Genomic DNA, 18,402 nt, shown 5'->3' on the forward strand with positions numbered 1-18,402 from the left:
TGTAAACTGTAATTGTAATTAAATTACTAAAGAGGGATTTGAGAGAGTGAAATTGTCACAACTTTCCCTTAAAATTGTACTTTTTTGTGCATTTTATTAACTTGAGTTTAATTTCTTCTGTTATTCTTATTCTAAACTCCATTATTTACATTTCAACATTAATACAAAATACATGCATGTCTAGTCTACTGTCTCATAAATTCAGTTATAACATTTGCCAAGTAAAGAAATATGCAAAAGGAATTTGTGTTAAATATATATTTTTCTCTATCTAGTTTCCACTGTATCTCCAGCAGATCTTATTATTTACTTGCTTAATATTAGTAATGTACATAATTCATAAAAATCAAATCAATTTTATTATTTGGTGGCTGCTGTACAGAGAATAAACATAAAATGTTAGCCTAAACTTTAAGTTTTACCATTTTATTTAAATAATCAAATAAGAGGGAAGAATTAAGCTTCAGTAGTTGACAATTGGTGCTGATTCCCCTCACAGAGGACCTATTTCAGCACTTGATTAAGATGAGTTAAATAAATGTTTAGAAATATGTAAATATACCATAATAAAGAACAAAAAGTTACAAGAAGAAAATGCAGAATGAGCAGAGGTGTTGGACTAAATCCAGATAACTTCAAAGAGCTCTGTGACCAATAATGCTTTCAACCTCTTGTCCTGAGGTGTAAAAGCTAGAGGCCTATGAATCACCTATAGCTGTATGTCAAGTTTCATGTCCATTTGTGAGCATAGATGCACTATTTGGGTTATCTCAAATTCAATATATCTAAAACAGAATGCATTATTTCCCCAAACAGCTCCTCTACTGATTTTCCTAATTTTGCTAATAGTATTATTCATTATTATTCTTTAAGACCTTCCCAGAGTGAAAATCTCAGAATTATCTCTGATTCCTCTATTTCTATGACCTCTATATAAATATCATTCACCAAGACTTCCAATTTTCTTTGTACAATATCTTTTTAAACTATCACTTCCTTCTATTTACTTATTTTTAATTGAATTGATTGGGTGACATTGGTTATTAAAATGATATAGGTTTCAGGTGTACAATTCTATAATACATCAACTTTATATTGTATTGTGTGTTCACCACCCCAAATTAAGTCTCCTTCTGTTACCAGAGGATTGAATTCCTCTGTTGCTCCTGGGAGCGAGGTTCTTACAACAACTTCAGAAAATGAGTTTTCTAAGATTTGCATGGGAGGATGGTATGTGGAAAAAGGTTTTATTTGTGTGGAGTTACATTTCTCAGGTTCCAAAGTCCCCTGCCCCTTAAGCCAGTCTGGGAAAGGTGCAGTTGGGGTTCCAGCAGAGCCAGAAGGAAGGCCAGTGTCCAGAGTTTTCATTTTATGTTGTAGCCAGCGGTGGCTTAGTATCCAAGCTAATTAAAGTCCATTAGTCCATGTAAAGTCCCGAGTGCCATGTAGGTTCAGGGGAGCGTGTCCCTGCAACAGGAGTCACAGGAGCCTGGTGCCCTGAAGCCAAGAGCTAGAGAAGAAGGGAGAGAGGCTTCTTTGTCTAGAAGTTTAGCTATATATATAAAAGCCTAAGTGACCATTCGACTGGTAACTATGACGCACACTGACCACCAGGGGGCAGACGCTCTGACCTGTAGGTTAGCTTGCTGCTGGGGTCCAGCCAATTGGGACTGGGCTAGACGGGCCAGACATGCTCTAGAGCCCTCCTGCGGTCCCTCCCCGGCCCCGATCATGCATCAGTGGGGTCCCTTGGCCTGACCTGCGCCCTCTCCCAATCCGGGACCCCTCGGGGGATGTCCACAGGCCAGGTCAAGGGACCCCACTGGTGCACGAATCCACGCACCAGGCCTCTAGTATATTTAGATTTTGTATGTTTGCAGTGGCAATGCCCATTGTGGCCACTTATTTGTTCCCAGATATGACTGACAGACAGGTAGGTACCTTTCCACATCACTCAGACCTTCCTGAGCATGTGTCTAAATGGCATTTGTCCAGTCCCTTCCCCCATCAATCAGTGGGAACAGACTTGAATGGAGAGTGTTAAATGCAGTTTTTTGGCAAATCTGTATAAAATGGCATGCCGTTATTATTTGGTCTCCCCTTTCCTCCTTTCCTGTTAAATAATAACCAGGTTATTATAATAGCATCACTTCCATCACCATTTATTGCCCCTTTACCCTTTGCTGCCTCCTCTCACCCTCCTTTCCCTCTGGCAATCACCATCACTTCCTTTCCATTTCCATCTTGCCCCAGAAACAGTGTTCATCTCTAGACTAGCACAAAAGGATCTTAACCCATGTCCCCAAGGAAGGATGATTCCAAACGATTTACCAGACCCGTCTCCAGAAATTGACTATAATATTTTTTCTAACCTTATTTGTACTAGAGACACAATGCACGAGAAATTTGTACAAGAGTAGGCCTTCCTTCCCTCCGGCCGCCAGCAGGCACCCGGGACCCGGGCTTCCCTCGCAGCCCTAGCTTCGTCCAGAAGGTCGTCAGGTCTAATTAGCATATTACCCTTTTATTATTATAGATGAATACTTTGCTCTGTGTTCCTTACTATCCCCAAATCTCTTCATTCTTTTGCTTACACTGTTCTACTTTCCTGGAAGGCCCATATACTCTCTACTTAGCCATAATAATTCAACAAGCATTTAATGAGCGCCCACTCTGTGGCACTTATATACTAGGTACCAGAACTCAGACTAGGAGAGTCAAAGCTAACAAATCATTATAACAAAATGTGCTAAGTGCTCGAATAAAGGTAGGAATAAAAGAATATGTAGATGACTAGTTTGGTTATTAATTTAGTATAATTTGACCTGGGCTTTGAAAGAAGATGAGAAATAAATGAATGTGTATTAAATAGATGGGGTGGGAGAGTTCCAGGCAAAGAATACAGCATATACCCAATTACAGAGGGAAAAAAATGCATGGCATATCAGGAAACAAGGCAGCTGAAGTATAAGGTATAGGTGTAGAAAGAGAATGGTTAAAAAAGCATTGATAATGCTATACTACTCCCTCATATTCCCTCTCTTCGACTCTTAATTGAAGACACATTTTAAAAATTGAGAACTGATATCAAATTATTCCAGCCACCTCCCTGATTAAAGTTTATCTATAGTTGGATCATGTAAGAAGTTCAATCCTTTATCAACTTGGCTGACCCAATAACAACTTGCCATAGGCATTTCATCCCAAGATACCAGTTGATTCAGGCCCTCAACATGATTATGGCTTTAATATTGGGATTAGGGATTATTAAGGTATGGAGATTGAAAACTTTAAATCATTATATTTTCATAGGATTTGAGTACCAGAAGCAACCCTAGGTATCTTTTTGTCAAATGATCCATAACTATTTTCATTCTTATTCTGCTTTGAAAATGTGAAGCGAACTCCTGAATTCATTTTCAAGGGGTATAAGGAAACTGACTGACGCCCACAAACCAAGAGCCATAGTCTTTTTGGGGCCAGGAAGATTATTTCAGTTTGTGAAGTTAGGTAGGGGAAGAGGATACACCCAGTAAAGGGAGCTATAAACAAAGTAGTCAGATTTTAAAAAATTTTTTTTCAAGAGAAGCTGTAAATCCAGATTTGTGTGTGAATTTTGAAATGTTTCCTAAAATATTAAAAAATGTAAACGTATTGGTCATGCAAGACATGTTTATAAGCCATGTGAGACTGGGGTTGGCTATTTTTCCACCTCAGCTATTGATGAACACCCTAGGCAGTTACTTCTTAAATGAGAAAACTGAGGCCTACAGCTAAATGTCCTGTGCAAGATATACAGCTAATCAGAGTTAGAGATGGAAAGAAGCAGGTCTCTGACTCTGGGCTTCTGCCGCTACCTGACGGGAGCAGAATATAAAGAAGGTGACTAATATTTATTATGCGGACTCACTTATATGAGTAGGTTTTAACATCTATCTCATTTACTTCTGTATAACCTATTCAGGCCAGAATTGATCCCTATTTTTTAAAATAAAAAAACTGAGGCTCAAAAGCTTAACTAATTTACACAAGATTACATAGCACTAAAGCATCAGAACAAGGATTCAAATCTATACATGATAACCACAAGACCCATATCCTTTCTATGTTGCCTCCTATTTGCTTTCATTAATAGTGGGAGGTTCCAGGTAGAGAGGTGATAGTAAATAAGGGCAGAAGGTAAAGAACTTTAATTTGTACAAAATGGAGACCGAGATGATGGTTTTTGAGCAGAGGAATGACAAGAGCAGAACTATGATTTTGAAAGATAACTGGAGATCAAGTTTGAATGAAAAAGCAATTGAAAAATAGGGTCTGGAGGCAAGAATGAGCGCTCTGAGTTATTGCTAAAATTCTGTTGCAGAATTAAGAAAGGCGGGGCCAAACTATTGGTTGTGGAAATAAGCAGCAGCAGATCCAAGAGAAATGGACGAAGAAATAAGCCTGAGTAACAGGAAGGATGTTAATACCCTTTATAGAGGAGCCACTGAGGTGATGAGATGAGAAAAATAAAAGAAATATAAACACTAGTAGTCATGAAGCCATGTAGGCAAGTTTTTTTTTTTTTCTTTCTTTATAAATCAGGGAAGAAATCTAAATTATGATAAATCACGAAGCTAGATTACTATAACTGCAAGCTTGCAGTGAAATGTTAATGATGTGACAAATTTAAACAAACAACAACATAAATGGATATCTGAACAGATAGAAGGTATTCAAATTTATTCTGATTGGCTAAACAAAAGTGTCATGTAAGTAGAATGAGGGGGAAAAAATGCCATAGATGAGCGTACTGTCCATGAATTTTGTTTTACTGAACTTTTTAATGATTGAGAGTTATGGGGAGGGGTAGAGAACAGAAGTGGGGGAATTACCATTGAGAACTAGAATATAAATTAAATTCTAAATGGACTCATCTAAAAAATATGACAGCACTTTCTATAAATCAAATAAACAAAGTATGATGACAAATTATTATGGGTTTCTGCAGATTTGTTTGCATTTCTGCTCATCCTTACTTATAATTTCAGTAGCAACCCAGGAAAAACTAAAAAAGGAATAAACAGAGTTCAGGATAAATTACATGAGGAAAGTGAATGAATAAAGGTTAAATACAGCAGAGCAAAACAGATGTCACTAATACTTTCTCTATTCTCCCTTTTTATTTCCAACATGCTTCCTGGCCCCATGTGTTCCAAATCACAGGTGAGCGCCATTTCAATACACCACAGTCACCACCATCACAACCAACAAAAACCACCAAGGATGGCCAAAAAGAAATTTAATCTATTAAACGAAAGAAACACAATGTAAGAGAAAGCTCCAGAAAGTAATAATCTATCATGGGCATATACTTTCTGTGTTGTTCAGTTAAAATACAGTAAATTAATTATACAGATGCTCACCAAGAGGAACCTGGCCAGAGTTTATCTTGTTATCTAGTAGAGAAATTGCCTGACCTCTTCGAGCTGCCATTACCTGAAGTCTCCTTGGACTATTTTAATAGCCTCTACGTATCTTGTCTTCTTGCTTCCTGCCTTACCTTCAATAGCCTTCTCTCCACACAGAAGTCAAAGTCATCCCTTTGAAACATAAATCACATATCACGCCACCACACAAAATCCTTAAAGAGCTTTCCACGCTACTCAGAGTAAAAGCCAAGCCCTCAGTGTGGCCTACAAGTCCTACATGAAGTTGCCCCAGCTCACCTCTCAAACCTCATCGCTCACCGGTCTAGCCTGACAGCTCTGCTGTGTTCCCAGCATACCCAGCATGCCCCAGCGTGGGCACCTGCTCTTCACTAGGGCCGAAGCACTCTTCCTTCAGACAACTACACGACTGGCTCTCTCACTTTCTTCAAGTCTCTGTTCAAATTCTGCCTCGATAGATAAGACTTCCTGATCACGATCACTGTACCTAAAATAGCATTTCTCTCCACCACACCATCATCTTTCACTTCCCCATACCTGTCATGCTTTTAGTCGCTATATTTACTGCTGCCTGGTATTACGTACAGAGTTGACTATGTATCTACCCTCACTGCCAGTAAACATCAGCTCCATGTGGACAGGAACTCTGTTGTGTTCAACACCGTAATTGCAGGGCCTAGAACAGGACCTGGCAGGTAGATGGTGCAAAATGAACATTAGTCAAATACATGAATGGATTAAGTGCTGCTATTCGTTAGGCATATTCCCAACCCTTTCTATGTATTAACTCATTTAACTTTCATGGTACTCCACCACGTAGGTACTATAATTATCCCCATTTTACAGATGAGGAACGGAGGCACAGAGAATTAAAGCCCAAGTTAACAAAGCTACTAAGTTTGGGATCCAGGCTTTGAATCCAGGTAGTGCGTGCAAAGCCTATTGAACTATTGCTCAGGCTGTCGCAGACTAGGTGGCTTAAACAACAAATATATGTTCTTTCTCACAGTTCTGGAACCTGAAAGTCCAAGATCAAAATGCTGCCGGAGTAGATTTCTGGTGAAGCCTCTCTTCTTGGCTTTTAGATGGCTGCCTTCTCCCTGTATCCTCACACAGTTTTTTGCCAGTGTATGCCCTCCTAGTGTCTCGTCCTCTTCCTATTGCATTCACCCACATGACCTCATTAAACATTAATTACCTCCTTAAAGGCCCCATATCCAAATACAGTCACATTGGTGATTAGAGCTTCAACATGTAAATTTTGAAAGGACACAATTCAATCTATTACACCCATAATTTATGTCTCTGAAATATAGCTATTTTAAACATCTTTCTTTTTTATTCTGGAGAATCAAGTTTGTGGGGTTTTTTTTTTTTTGTTTTTGTTTTTGTTTTCTAGGTCTTTTTAGTTGAACTGAGGAGAAGAAACTTTCAGGACTCTGACTGGGCCCAAAGATCACCTGGCAAGAGAAATCTACTGAAATGGCTACACTGAGGATTTCAGAAACAACTTGTTCTCATAAAACACCAAATGATTGTGCCAAACATCTGTTAGTGCACTTCCAAACACCGTGCGTTAGCGGGCTGCAGCTCCGGGAACTGTGTTTATTTCTAACTCCTCCTACAAAACCAGCAGAAAACCATACTTCTTGTGAGTCCCGGATGGAAAGCTGCTCCAGTCTCCTCGCTGCTCCTGAAACACACCACGCAGGCTCCCACCCCAGGGCCTTTGCGCTCCCTGTTCTCGTTATCTGGCCTGCTTTCCCTCCAGGTAGCTTCATGACTCATTTTCCCCCTTATTTAGATTTTTTTCCAGTGTCATCTCCATGAGGTCTTGCTGAAACAATCTATTTAAAATTGCAAACATACTTTCCTTCTGCACTTAGCCTTACCTACTCTCTCTACTTAATTTTTCTCTGTGGCAGTTTTTTTGGGGAGTGAGAGGGAGGAGTCTAACTCTTCCCTCTAGAATGCAGGCAAGATGAAGGTGAGGATTTTTGTTTGTTTTCTTTACTGCTATTTCCCCAGCTCCTAGATAGTGCTGGCCCACAGGAGACACTCATTGCTGAGTGAATGAACTTCCCCAAGGTCACACAGCTGGTAAGTGGTCGAACTGGAGTTTGAACCCTGTCAGACACAAAAGTGTAAAATTTTAACTGTTAAATTATACTGTCCATAGGAACGAACAATTCTTAAGTACAAATCTGGTCAAAGGATTCCACTGCTCTTCTCTGACACAAACAACAGACTGCAAATAGGAATGGAGAAAATGCCCATCTTCAAATAATCTCTACAGAAACAGAAATTAATATTCCTTACAAGCATAAATTGTAAAAATTCATTCTTTTTAACACTATAGGCAACTGGCCATCTGTAAAATTAAGTATTTTGTTTCCAGGGCCAAAGATATTTCAAAGGTGAACAACTGAGTCCAGATTCCATTTTTTGTTGGATAGATACAAAATTGATTGTAAGGTTTTCCCAAAAGATGTTAGAATTTTATCCCTAGCCTAAATAAGTGATGTCCTTTATTCATTCATTTACTTACTTGCCAAATATTTACTAACCACCTAATCTGACCAGGCACTCTTCTAGGCAATAAGTATACAGCAGGAACAAAACAATTCTTCCATCTCTGAAGGGGAAACAATAAAAACAAAGCTAAAGTTAAGAAATGTATTAATGCCATAAAAAGCACTGGTTTTGATAATAATGGCCGTTGGAATTCATCCCTAAATAAGTCAGACTACAGTTTTATCATGGTGGCAAAGAGCTCAGACTCTGGAGTCAGAAGTTTGAAACCCCATGAAGAGCTGGGCCCTGGACAAATTAACTCCTCAACTTGCAATTTCATAACTTGGGAGAAACAGAACCCATCCCGCAAGGCTGATGGGAAGATTAAAAGAGAAAACGTGCAAGAAAGCACTTACTAGTAGTACACTGCAGACTAAATAATAAACATTAATTAATCCTATTGTTATGATTGGAATATGTAAGACAACCTAATTCTTCCATTGCATGAAGACAAAGCTAAAGCCATAGGAAAGTCATGGGCTTTACATTTAAAGGTAGTTTCTTTTCTCTTACGGGGGAAGCTGTCCTGAGTCATTCATTAATTCATTCACGTAACAAATATTCATGGAGCATTTAATGCATGCCAGGGATTTGGCTAGTTCCTGGGAATACAGCTGTTTGCAGGAAAGACGTGGTCTCTGACCTTTTGACGTGTAACTTGCCACATTATCAGAAGTAGTGGCTATCAGGAGAGCAAACTGAAGCCATGCCTAGCTTTGTCAACAATAAACTGTGACTTGGAAAGAAACCAATATTTACCACGTCCTATTATAGGCGGCTCCTCTAGGGGGGCTTTGCACTCAGAGAAAGCCCAATGCCCAAGGTTCACTCGCAGGGGCAAGGTTGGGAGCACCTGGGAGCAAAGCAGGAGCGAGCCCAGGAGCCTGTTCGGGTCCTCTCATCCTTCTGCTTCCAAAATACACTAGCCTTGGTTGAATCTAAGTTTCTTGAGGGTAAAAAACAAAAAAACAAAAACAAAACCCACAGCCTACCAAAGTCCATGGCACATCCTAGATACTTTATAAACAAATTTCAAATGAACTAATAAATATTCCAGGTCTTCGCTGCTGCCATCCTAGGCCATGATATAACCATCTCTTTCTTTTTTTTTTTTTTTTATTGATTTTTTTACAGAGAGGAAGAGAGAGGGATAGAAAGCTAGAAACATCGATGAGAGAGAAACATCTATCAGCTGCCTCTTGCACACTCCCTACTGGGGATGTGCCCGCAACCAAGGTACATGCCCTTGACCGGAATCGAACCTGGGACCTTTCAGTCCGCAGGCCGACGCTCTATCCACTGAGCCAAACCGGTTCCGGCACCATCTCTTTCTTGTGCTACTGAAATGGTCTTCTGACCGGCCTCTCAGCTTTGGCCCCACTAGTCTGCTCTTCAAACAATCATCAGAGTTATCTTTTCAAAGGTAAGTTAGGTCACTACGTTTATTGACTAAAGGGCCCCAAAGTTTCCTATCCCGCTTAAGAGCCAATACCCTCCCCAGGCGATCCGGCTCCAGCCCGCCTCCCAGGCCCGGGGCTGCCCGGCACCGGCGCCAGCCTCCGCCCGAACCGGGTCGGCCCCGCTCTCCGGCCGCAGCGCCCCCTCCCGGGCTCCCTGTGGGCCGGCGCCCTCCCCCGCTCCGGCCACCGAGGTTCGAGCAGCCTCCTCCACAACTGCTGTCCCAGGTGCCAGCTTTCATTTTCTTCTCCCCGTCCTCATCGTTTGACATTATCTTGACGTGTCAAGTGTGGGTGTCCTTCTGCCGTGTTTCCACCAGGAACCTACCGGCTCGGTGAGAACCCGGTTCCCCGTTTCCTCCCGGTCACAACGAGTGCCGAGTTACTAAATGAATGGACTCCCCTGCCGGTCTCCGGTTCTCTTTAGATTGTGGAAACACACAAGCACCCGGGGACGAAAAGGAGGTCCCGGAACCGTGTCCCCGCCCCACCTCGGCGGCCCCCAAGGCAGGCCTCGCGCGCCCCGCCCAGGCCCGCCCCCGGTTTTCGCGCGATTCCGCCCGGCGGCCGCTGGAGGGCGCGCTTCGCGGGGCGGAACCTCCTCTGCGCCTCCCTGCCCGCCCCTCCCACCGCCGTTCACCTGCTCCTCCCTCGGCCTCCGCCAGGGGGCGCGCCTCCGAGGTCCGGTCCTCCGCCGTCGCCCTCAGCACCTCCAGCACAGTCTCCGGCGGCAAGTCGACCAGTTGCTCCCACACGGACTCCGTGTAGAAGTCCACTGTGTGTGCATCGGAGATGGACAGGGCTTGCCTCAGGAACCGCAGCAGCCCCTGCAGCTTGGCACGCAACGTGGACAAGTCCTGGGCCACCGGCAGCGGGCTGGAAGCCGCCATGACGCTCCCCGGCCCGAGCTGTAGGTGGCGCCCACGGGGTCGCGAGGCGGGGGCTCCGCTGAAAGTCGCACAGGCCGGATCAGTCGAGCTCCGATCTAACACTGCAGTTGGGCGATGGATTGCTTCTGCCTGGTGACGTACTTTGACAGCGACCTTGGTGATTTTTTTCCGGCGACGCGCTTGGTAAGCCATGGCGCCCATGAGGCCGGCACCGGGGCGGCGGAAGGGGAGTTTTGGGACGCCCGGCGAAGGGTTTTCTCCGGTGGGATTCAAGAATAAGAATGTGAAACAGAGGACGTGGCGACCCAACCATCTGCAGGCCTTCGTGGGGAGCGTTCGCGAGGGTATGTAAGAAGGCGGCCTTCCCAGTCCCCAGGCCTCTGAGCTCAGAGAGGACGCGACCCAGCGGTGCAGGGAAGCTGGATTCAGGAACTGGACCGGGCCCTCCCTGGGGCGGAGGGAGGCATTCCTGAGCCAGCTGAAGCCTTGGGGTCTCTGCTCCCGGTGGGAAGACGAGGCAGGGTTGATGGCCGTCTTTCGTCATCTTCCCCCACTTATCTTCGTTCTTGTTCAAAACTCTTCCTCCATATTTACCCCACGAAAGCGTAAGCAGAGAGCATCCACGGTGCCACTTGTGGACGTGTTATGTGTATACCTTGGTGCCTGTATTACCGAAAAGGATAGAAAGGAGGATAGGGCCAGAGATCTGCCCCATACCCTTGCTGATTACAAATAACCCAGAGCCCTCCAGTCTTCTTTCACCGATCTTCCTTTCCTTGGCTTTGGTTTGTGTTTGTCAGTTTGTCCTGTTGTCTGGAAGTTCCCTCAGATCTCGTTTGGAATGCATACATCTTAAGTTCAGGTAGCTGTTCAGAAAGTCATGCACCATCTTCTCTCTTTTGTGTTGAGTTACTTTTAAAAGTAAGTCGTACAGTAGTTTCTCTAAGGTAAAAATATTAGTCGTGAGCTGTATTTTTTAAGGATTTATTGAAGACCTAGATTGAGTCTTTTAGATGAATTAAGGAATTTGTTTTGATTTGTGAGTGCAATAAACTGGAGTCGTGCAACGCTCTAGTCATTTTGCCTTATTTGAGATTCTTGCTTGAAGTGTCTGCATGACTAAGTTTGCCGGTCTTTTGCAAAGGATCAACATACTGTTCACTCCGTTAGTTTAAACTTGTTTTCTTGAAATGACCTTTCAAAGCAAAACAAAGTAATTCTAGCATCTGAATATGATGATGGAAAAGTCACAGCTACATTTTTTCATGCCACTTATTTTCTGAGAAAGCAATTAACGATTTATGTTCTTCAATGTAGGACAAGGCTTTGCATTTCGAAGAAAATTGAAGATTCAGCAAAATTACAAGAAATTGCTATGGCGGAAAAACAAGGCTCAAACCTCACAGGAATCCCAATTCAGAGATCGATATCCCGATCATCTGAAACATCTTTATTTAGCTGAAGAGGAAAGACTCAGGAAGCAGCGTAGAAAAGTTGAGCAGCCTTTGTCAGAAGAACAAGTTAATCAGGCTTTGCCAACAGAACAATGTAACATTGACCAGACTTTGTCTGAAGAACATTGTAGCATTGACCAGCCTCAGCCAGAAGAACAATGTAAAGAAGAAAGGGTAAAGTATGTATTTTCTTATTTTGAAATCCTTTGTTTTAACTTTAAGTAGTATTTTATGAAATTAGACAATTTATGTAGAAATTGGAATTGTTATTTGAGGCATTTTAGAAGTCACAGTTGTAATTAGGCGATAATTTTTTCATGGAGGCGCTTTTTTTCAATCTTAAATGACTGAATTAGGCTAGGTTAGCTTAGTTGAAGAAGTAATGGAATGGGTATTAAAATATCTGGGTTTTAGATTTCAGCCTTTCAAGTACATTAACTTACTTGGACTGTGGTTAATGCCTGTTGTTAATATATGTTTTTTTAAAAACTAATTTTTGAGAGGTATAGTTTGGTGGTTAACAGCATGAATGGACTCGAGCTGGACTTCTCTAAAATGGAAATTATAATAATAAGTATTTAATTCAGAGTTGCCATGTTGTACCTCTCCAGAATGAATTATTCTCAGACTCTGGTGTCCCTGACCTATCGTGACATTGTTAATACTAAATGAGTTCATTTGTTATAAAGTACTTTAAAAAGTATATGGTACGTGAGAAGTACCACGTGTTAGCTACTACTGCTGCTACTACTATTATTAATCCAGATTTTTCCCCCCACAGGATGTGGATTTAGTATCAGTTCAAAAAGAAACAGCATAGCACCTACACTTTGGTTTTATAAATGCTAACTCATAAAGCTTTCTCTGCACATATCTCAAGTTAAAAAAAGATACTAAAACCTAAACTTGCAGAGAAGCTAGGTGTTACTTGGGACCATAACCTTTAACTTCACTAAAATTCTGTCCTTTCAAATTGGAGTTATTTGTGCTAAACATAATAGGAACTTGGACCCCAGGAAAGAGTGTAGTTGGGGATGAAGACAGAGACACTAAAAATTCAGCTTTTCAGTAGGCTTGTCCATCAATGGGTGTAAAGGTTGGCAAAAAAAAATAGCACTAGAAATGGAGGAATGAATCATTTCCAGTGATAACTGAAGTGAGGAGAGTTTAATCATGACACAGAATTCTTTGGTTAAAATAATATTTTTAAAGATTTCTTATTTTGAAGGGAAATGTTGTCACTGAAGAAGTTAAATAGAACTGCCTTAATTGGAGAAAGAGGGGAATAATACAGTGACAGGTTTGTCAATATAGGAAAATTGTGCAGAGTAGGGATTGGTCAACTCAAATACTATAAAGTCCAAGAAAACAAGACTGAGAGCAGGTCTTCTGGGTTTGTGCTCTAGGCAGTTATTAGTGACCTAGTAAAGAAGATTTTCAATAGATAACCCTGATGAAATGTTTACCCTTACATGTAGCATCCAAAGCCATGGTCATGGATATGATTATCCAAGAAGAACATGGGGACCAAAGAGAGAAACACTTGGGGGGAAACCTGGGGTTAGAAAGAGAAAGAGGCTCTAGCATAGCACACAGAAGGAGCAGTTAGAAAGGATCAGGGCGAAAGGATGTCACCAAAACTAACGGAATGGAATTTTCAAAAGTAGTTAGTGGTCAATTAATTGAAACTGAAAAGTGCCCAGTGACTTGGTCATCATATTTGGCTAAAAGACCATTACTGTTTTGGCATGGGTAGTTTGATTACAATGTGAGAGCAGAAATCAGATTACAGAGTTGAGTGAAGATGAAGTGCCTATCTTAGTCTAGGCACTATTCTTTCTAGATACTTGACCACGAAAGGATGAGGAATAAGAGATTGTAGTTAGAAGAGGATCTAGAGTTTGGTGATGGATAATTAGTGCATTTGTTTACTTTAAGAAGGTAGCTACTGAAATATTTTATACTATGTTTATGAAGTTGGTATAGTGAAAAGTTGAGAAACAGGAAAAAGGAAGGTTATTAATGAATCAGATAGCCTGAGGAAATGGATGGAGTCTGGGTCTAAGTGGTTGAATTATCTGTGACAGGGTGGGATACCTTCAGAGACATGAGAAGTACTTCAAGATAGAATAGTTCACCCTGGCCAGTGTGGCCCAGTGGTTGGAGTGTCGCCCCACACACATAAGGGTCATGAGTTCCATTCCCAATCAAGGGCACTTTGTGGTTCACTGTCCGACCCAGGGGTGCCTATGGGAGATAGCCAATTTTCCCCCCTCCCCCCCCCTCCCCTCTCTCTCTCTCTCTCTATCCCTCCCTCCTTTCTTCCTCCCCTCCTTCCTTCCTTCCTTCTATCTCTGAAAAACAATGGAAAAAATATCCTCAAGTGAGGGGAAAAAAAACAAAAGATAGAATAGTTCTAAGTGGACTTGTGGTCATTTATGAACAAGTAGGTGAAGTGGAATAGAGATGAAGTGGTCAAAGAACTTTGGGATTAAAGTTCATATCCACCTACAACTTCCGTTATGACCTTCGATTTAATGCCTTCTTCAGTCTGTCATTCCTGCCATTCATATGCTGGTTTCCTGTTGTGTTTTTTAGTGTGTGTGTGTGTGTGTGTGTTGTGTGTGTGTGTGTTTTTTTGTTTGTTTTTTTACATTCTAGGATCTTTCAAATCTTTCTGTATTTTCCCTGGTTGAAATATTTCTCCAAGAGTCTCCAGTTACCCCTTGTAATCTATCTTGAAAGTTATAACTGTATTTTTAATACTGTTATTTGTATATTTTATCAATAAGATTAATGTCCTCTTTCTTTCCTCTTATCTCTTCCCCCTTCTATTAATTTGCATTAGTGAGATTTTAATATACAAGTACTATATTTGACATACTTGTCATAATTTCGGTTATATTGTTTTTAATCTTTACAACTTATTTTTCTTTATCTTATAAAGCTTCATTACTATTCCAAAGAAAAATAAAAAGAAAACATCAAATCAAAAAGCACAAGAAGAATATGAACGGGTACAAGCTAAGCGTGCTGCTAAGAAACAAGTAAGATCTTTAAAAATATTCAGATTCCTATTTATGCTAAATGTATATATAATCTGTGTTTCTTAGTGTGGGGAACATAGTATGCCCTCTGTAAACATTTGTTGAATGTATGATCAGAGTTGGAGAATTTTAACATATTCAGATTCCTTGATTGTTTATATTATCCTTGAAAGGTGGTCAGAAATAGAATTTTAAAGATACTGCGTAGAGGTTAATGATATGAGCTTCTGGGATAATGTTTACTAAGAGTTTGGTCTAGGAACTGGCACTTTTAACAAGTACCTCAAGAGATTCTTATGAATAATAAAATTTGAGAACCACTGATGTAAGAAAAATATAGATTACTTGCATAATTTTACATTGAAGCAAGTAAAAGCCAGAGGGGAAGTGAATACAGTATTTCTTTACTATAAAGAGTTAGTCTTGCTAATTGAAAAGCCTACTAGAGCCCTGGCCGCCAGGTAGTTCAGTTGGTTGGAGTGTCATCCCGATACACTAAGGTTGCAGGTTCGATCCCCAGTCAGAGCACATACAACAAACAACCACTGAATGCATAAATAAGTGGAACAACATATTGATGTTCCTCCCTCCCTTCTTCCCTCCCTCCTTCCCTTCTTCCCTCCCTCCCTCCTTTCCTCTCTTCCTCTCTCAAAAATAAAATAAAAAGTCTATGACATTAACTTAGCAAAACATTACCACTCTCTGTAATCATTCAGAAACCCACAATTAGAATAGACTTTTTCTAATGAGGAAAACAAAATTATCTACAACTTCAACAAAATCGGCCTTTTGTTTAATCTGATTAACTTTGAGTTTTTGTATTGAAGCTTTATTAATTTAGCACTTTAAAAAGGATAGCATATCAGTGATGGCACTGATTTAGAATTTTTTTGTGTTTTAGCTTTAGAATTTGGAAATTTCTGGAAGTTTCACATCTAAAATTTTATGATTATTCGTAAACTGGCGGCAGACTAGGATGAAGCAGAAACATTTCACCATGGAAATAGTGGACCTTTGTTTCATAGCTTGTTACTTTCTGCTTTTTCCTAACCAAGCATCTGATATCTGCCACCTTGGGAAACAGTATACCAGATGAAGTACAGTAAGGACCATTGTACTGTAAAACATTTAATGTCTTAAAATTTTCTTTACATAGATAAATGCTAGGACTTTATAATTATGAAAATTGACAGTCTTTTAGATTTCAAATGTTAATACCCAGCATCATTACTTATGAGAAATCAAAATTAAGAACATTAATTAAATAAGAACCCATAATTAATAGTAAGACTACTTTCCTTTTACTTTGTTTAGTGAAACTCCACATACCTAAATTCCCACAAATAAGTTCCAGATCTTGATGTGCTTTTTAAAATAAATGAGGTACCATACCATGTAAGAACAAATTTAAGTGACAGTGGTGTAGCATAATAGAGAGTTGCTCAGACTTTGAATTCACAAGATCTGGATATGAGACTTGGCTGTACCAGTTATTTGGAATTTGGGGCAAATCACTATCCATATCACTGAGCATCAGCTCCTTGTCTGTAAGATGAAGATAAAAAATCTAGATAACACTTTTAAAGAATGAAATGTACTATGATGTATGTGAAAGTACTTGGTTGAATATGAGTGACCATACAAATGTAAGGCTGTCATTTGAGGGCTATATGTGTTACAGGGGAAATTGAAAAACAGTCCATATATTGCATTATTAAAGAACTTTTGTTTTAACTTTTATATTTGATTTAGTAAATGTTATAGTGCATTTTAAGTAGTGCTTTTTGGATCTATACACTATATAACGGAATCATTTTCCTTAGACTCGAATGAACTTGAGTCTTTCTCTTAGCAAATGAAATGAGCATGATCATTCTTAAATGCTTAAAAATCATAATGCCTAGCACAGTGTTTTACACATATACGGTATATAACCAAACATTTTTCTGGAATTAAATCTGTCAGGTGGCAAATTAAAAAGAATATGAGATATTCTGGAAATGAAGGTTTTAGTGTTACATGACTAGATAAAGTCACTTTTAACTCTTAAATGGTTCTAGTTAAATGATGAAATCATTTCATAAAGATGCCTTTTGTGCTCTGACTTTATTTGCATACAGATAATTAAAATTATTTAATAACTTTATGTAATAGCATGTATTATAGTGCATACTCTTTGCCTTAACATTTAACATTTGAAAATAAAAGAGACAGACCTAAAGTTTTAGCATGGTGATACCTGTTTCAACACAATTTTGGAACTATATTTACTGTTTGTTACTAATGAAAATTACATATGTTAATTTCAGGAATTTGAGAGGAGAAAGCAAGAGAGAGAAGAAGCTCAAAGACTCTACAAAAAGAAGAAAATGGAAATGTTTAAAATATTGAGCAAAAAGACTAAAAAGGGCCAACCAAACTTAAATTTACAGATGGAGTATCTTCTAAAAAAAATACAAGAAAACAATTAAATCAGACACTTTATATTAAGTCAAGGGGTAAAATACCTGCTGCCTATTGAGTTCTTTTGTATATGTAATGCACTTCCTAACAATTCACTAGGTTTGTCAATATAAACTGGATTGCTAAGCTATACTAAATATAAAATGTCCAAAAATTTTTGTTCATTTATATAAAGGAAAATTTTCTACATATACTCTGCATAATATCATTTGCTTTCTATTTATTTGCCCCTGAAGGAAGGGTTGCTTGAATGACTGAAAGAACCTGCTATTTGGGTGATAGTACTTTTGTACCACATAAATTCAGATGAAATAAAAATGTTTTTAAAATGGAGCAGAGCTTTCAATGGAGCATTTCAATGAAAATTTTTAATTTAGTAAACAACTGTTATGGCTTTAAAATTCATTTTAATAATGGAGGCAGTGATTCTCCTTGGATGTTTTTATTTATTTATTTTTAGACTAAGCACATGTTATAGGGGAGTGGGCTTTCTAGAAACCTGAGAACACGCTACGCGATATCTTCTGTCCCCACCATTTAACTATGGGGCATTCATAAAGCAGAGTTTGGTGTAAAAACACAGAAAGCCTGATACTTATAAACATTCCCAAAGTGGGAATACATAGCTTATTAGTGTCAGATCTTAGGAACTTGGCAGTGTCACACCAATAATTAAGCTGTCCAGGTCAAGTTATTGTGTAAGACATTGTCACTGGAACATTACTCTGTTATCTCTGTGTATACTTGTGAACCGAGACACAGTGCTGAAATACTGCTGCTCCTGCCTCCTTGCAATCTTTGCAAAATAAGAAAGCCTTCACTGCCATCATTTTTATGATATTTGTAAAACATTGCATAATAAAGTCTATAAAATAATAAGAGATACAGCCTGAAATTGCATTAAGGTTTGAGGAGTCCTTGCATTCTACTGATCACTCCGCATTTAAAAGTGTAATAGATGCTGAGGAAGCAACTTATTAAAGAAAGGCAATCTTTAATTGCAGTGAAAATGCTTAAAAATTTTCAGTGCATAATATTGCATTTAAAGTAACTCAGAAAACCTACATTTGGCTACATTAGTGAAGACA

General features: G+C 39.7%; 2 protein-coding genes across 2 annotated transcripts in view; one reads left to right on the forward strand and one right to left on the reverse strand.

Annotated features, from left to right (window-relative positions):
- The window catches only part of METTL25 (methyltransferase like 25), a 102,304-nt gene extending 91,902 nt beyond the window's left edge, over positions 1–10,402 (reverse strand). The window contains exon 1 of the mRNA XM_008143797.3: positions 10,101–10,402. Within this exon, the coding sequence (XP_008142019.3) occupies positions 10,101–10,350 (250 nt within the window). The 5' untranslated portion in view covers positions 10,351–10,402. The remainder of the gene's footprint in view (positions 1–10,100) is intronic.
- A 99-nt stretch (positions 10,403–10,501) lies between these two features.
- CCDC59 (coiled-coil domain containing 59) lies at positions 10,502–17,647 on the forward strand. Its single transcript, XM_054718819.1, has 4 exons — positions 10,502–10,694; positions 11,668–11,983; positions 14,752–14,851; positions 17,161–17,647. Exons 1-4 carry the CDS (start codon positions 10,541–10,543, stop codon positions 17,320–17,322), a joined length of 732 nt encoding a protein of 243 aa, XP_054574794.1. The 5' UTR covers positions 10,502–10,540; the 3' UTR covers positions 17,323–17,647.
- The last annotated feature ends 755 nt before the right edge of the window (positions 17,648–18,402 follow it).

This window comes from Eptesicus fuscus, chromosome 7 (assembly GCF_027574615.1).
Source record: "Eptesicus fuscus isolate TK198812 chromosome 7, DD_ASM_mEF_20220401, whole genome shotgun sequence".
NCBI classification, from domain to species: domain Eukaryota; kingdom Metazoa; phylum Chordata; class Mammalia; order Chiroptera; family Vespertilionidae; genus Eptesicus; species Eptesicus fuscus.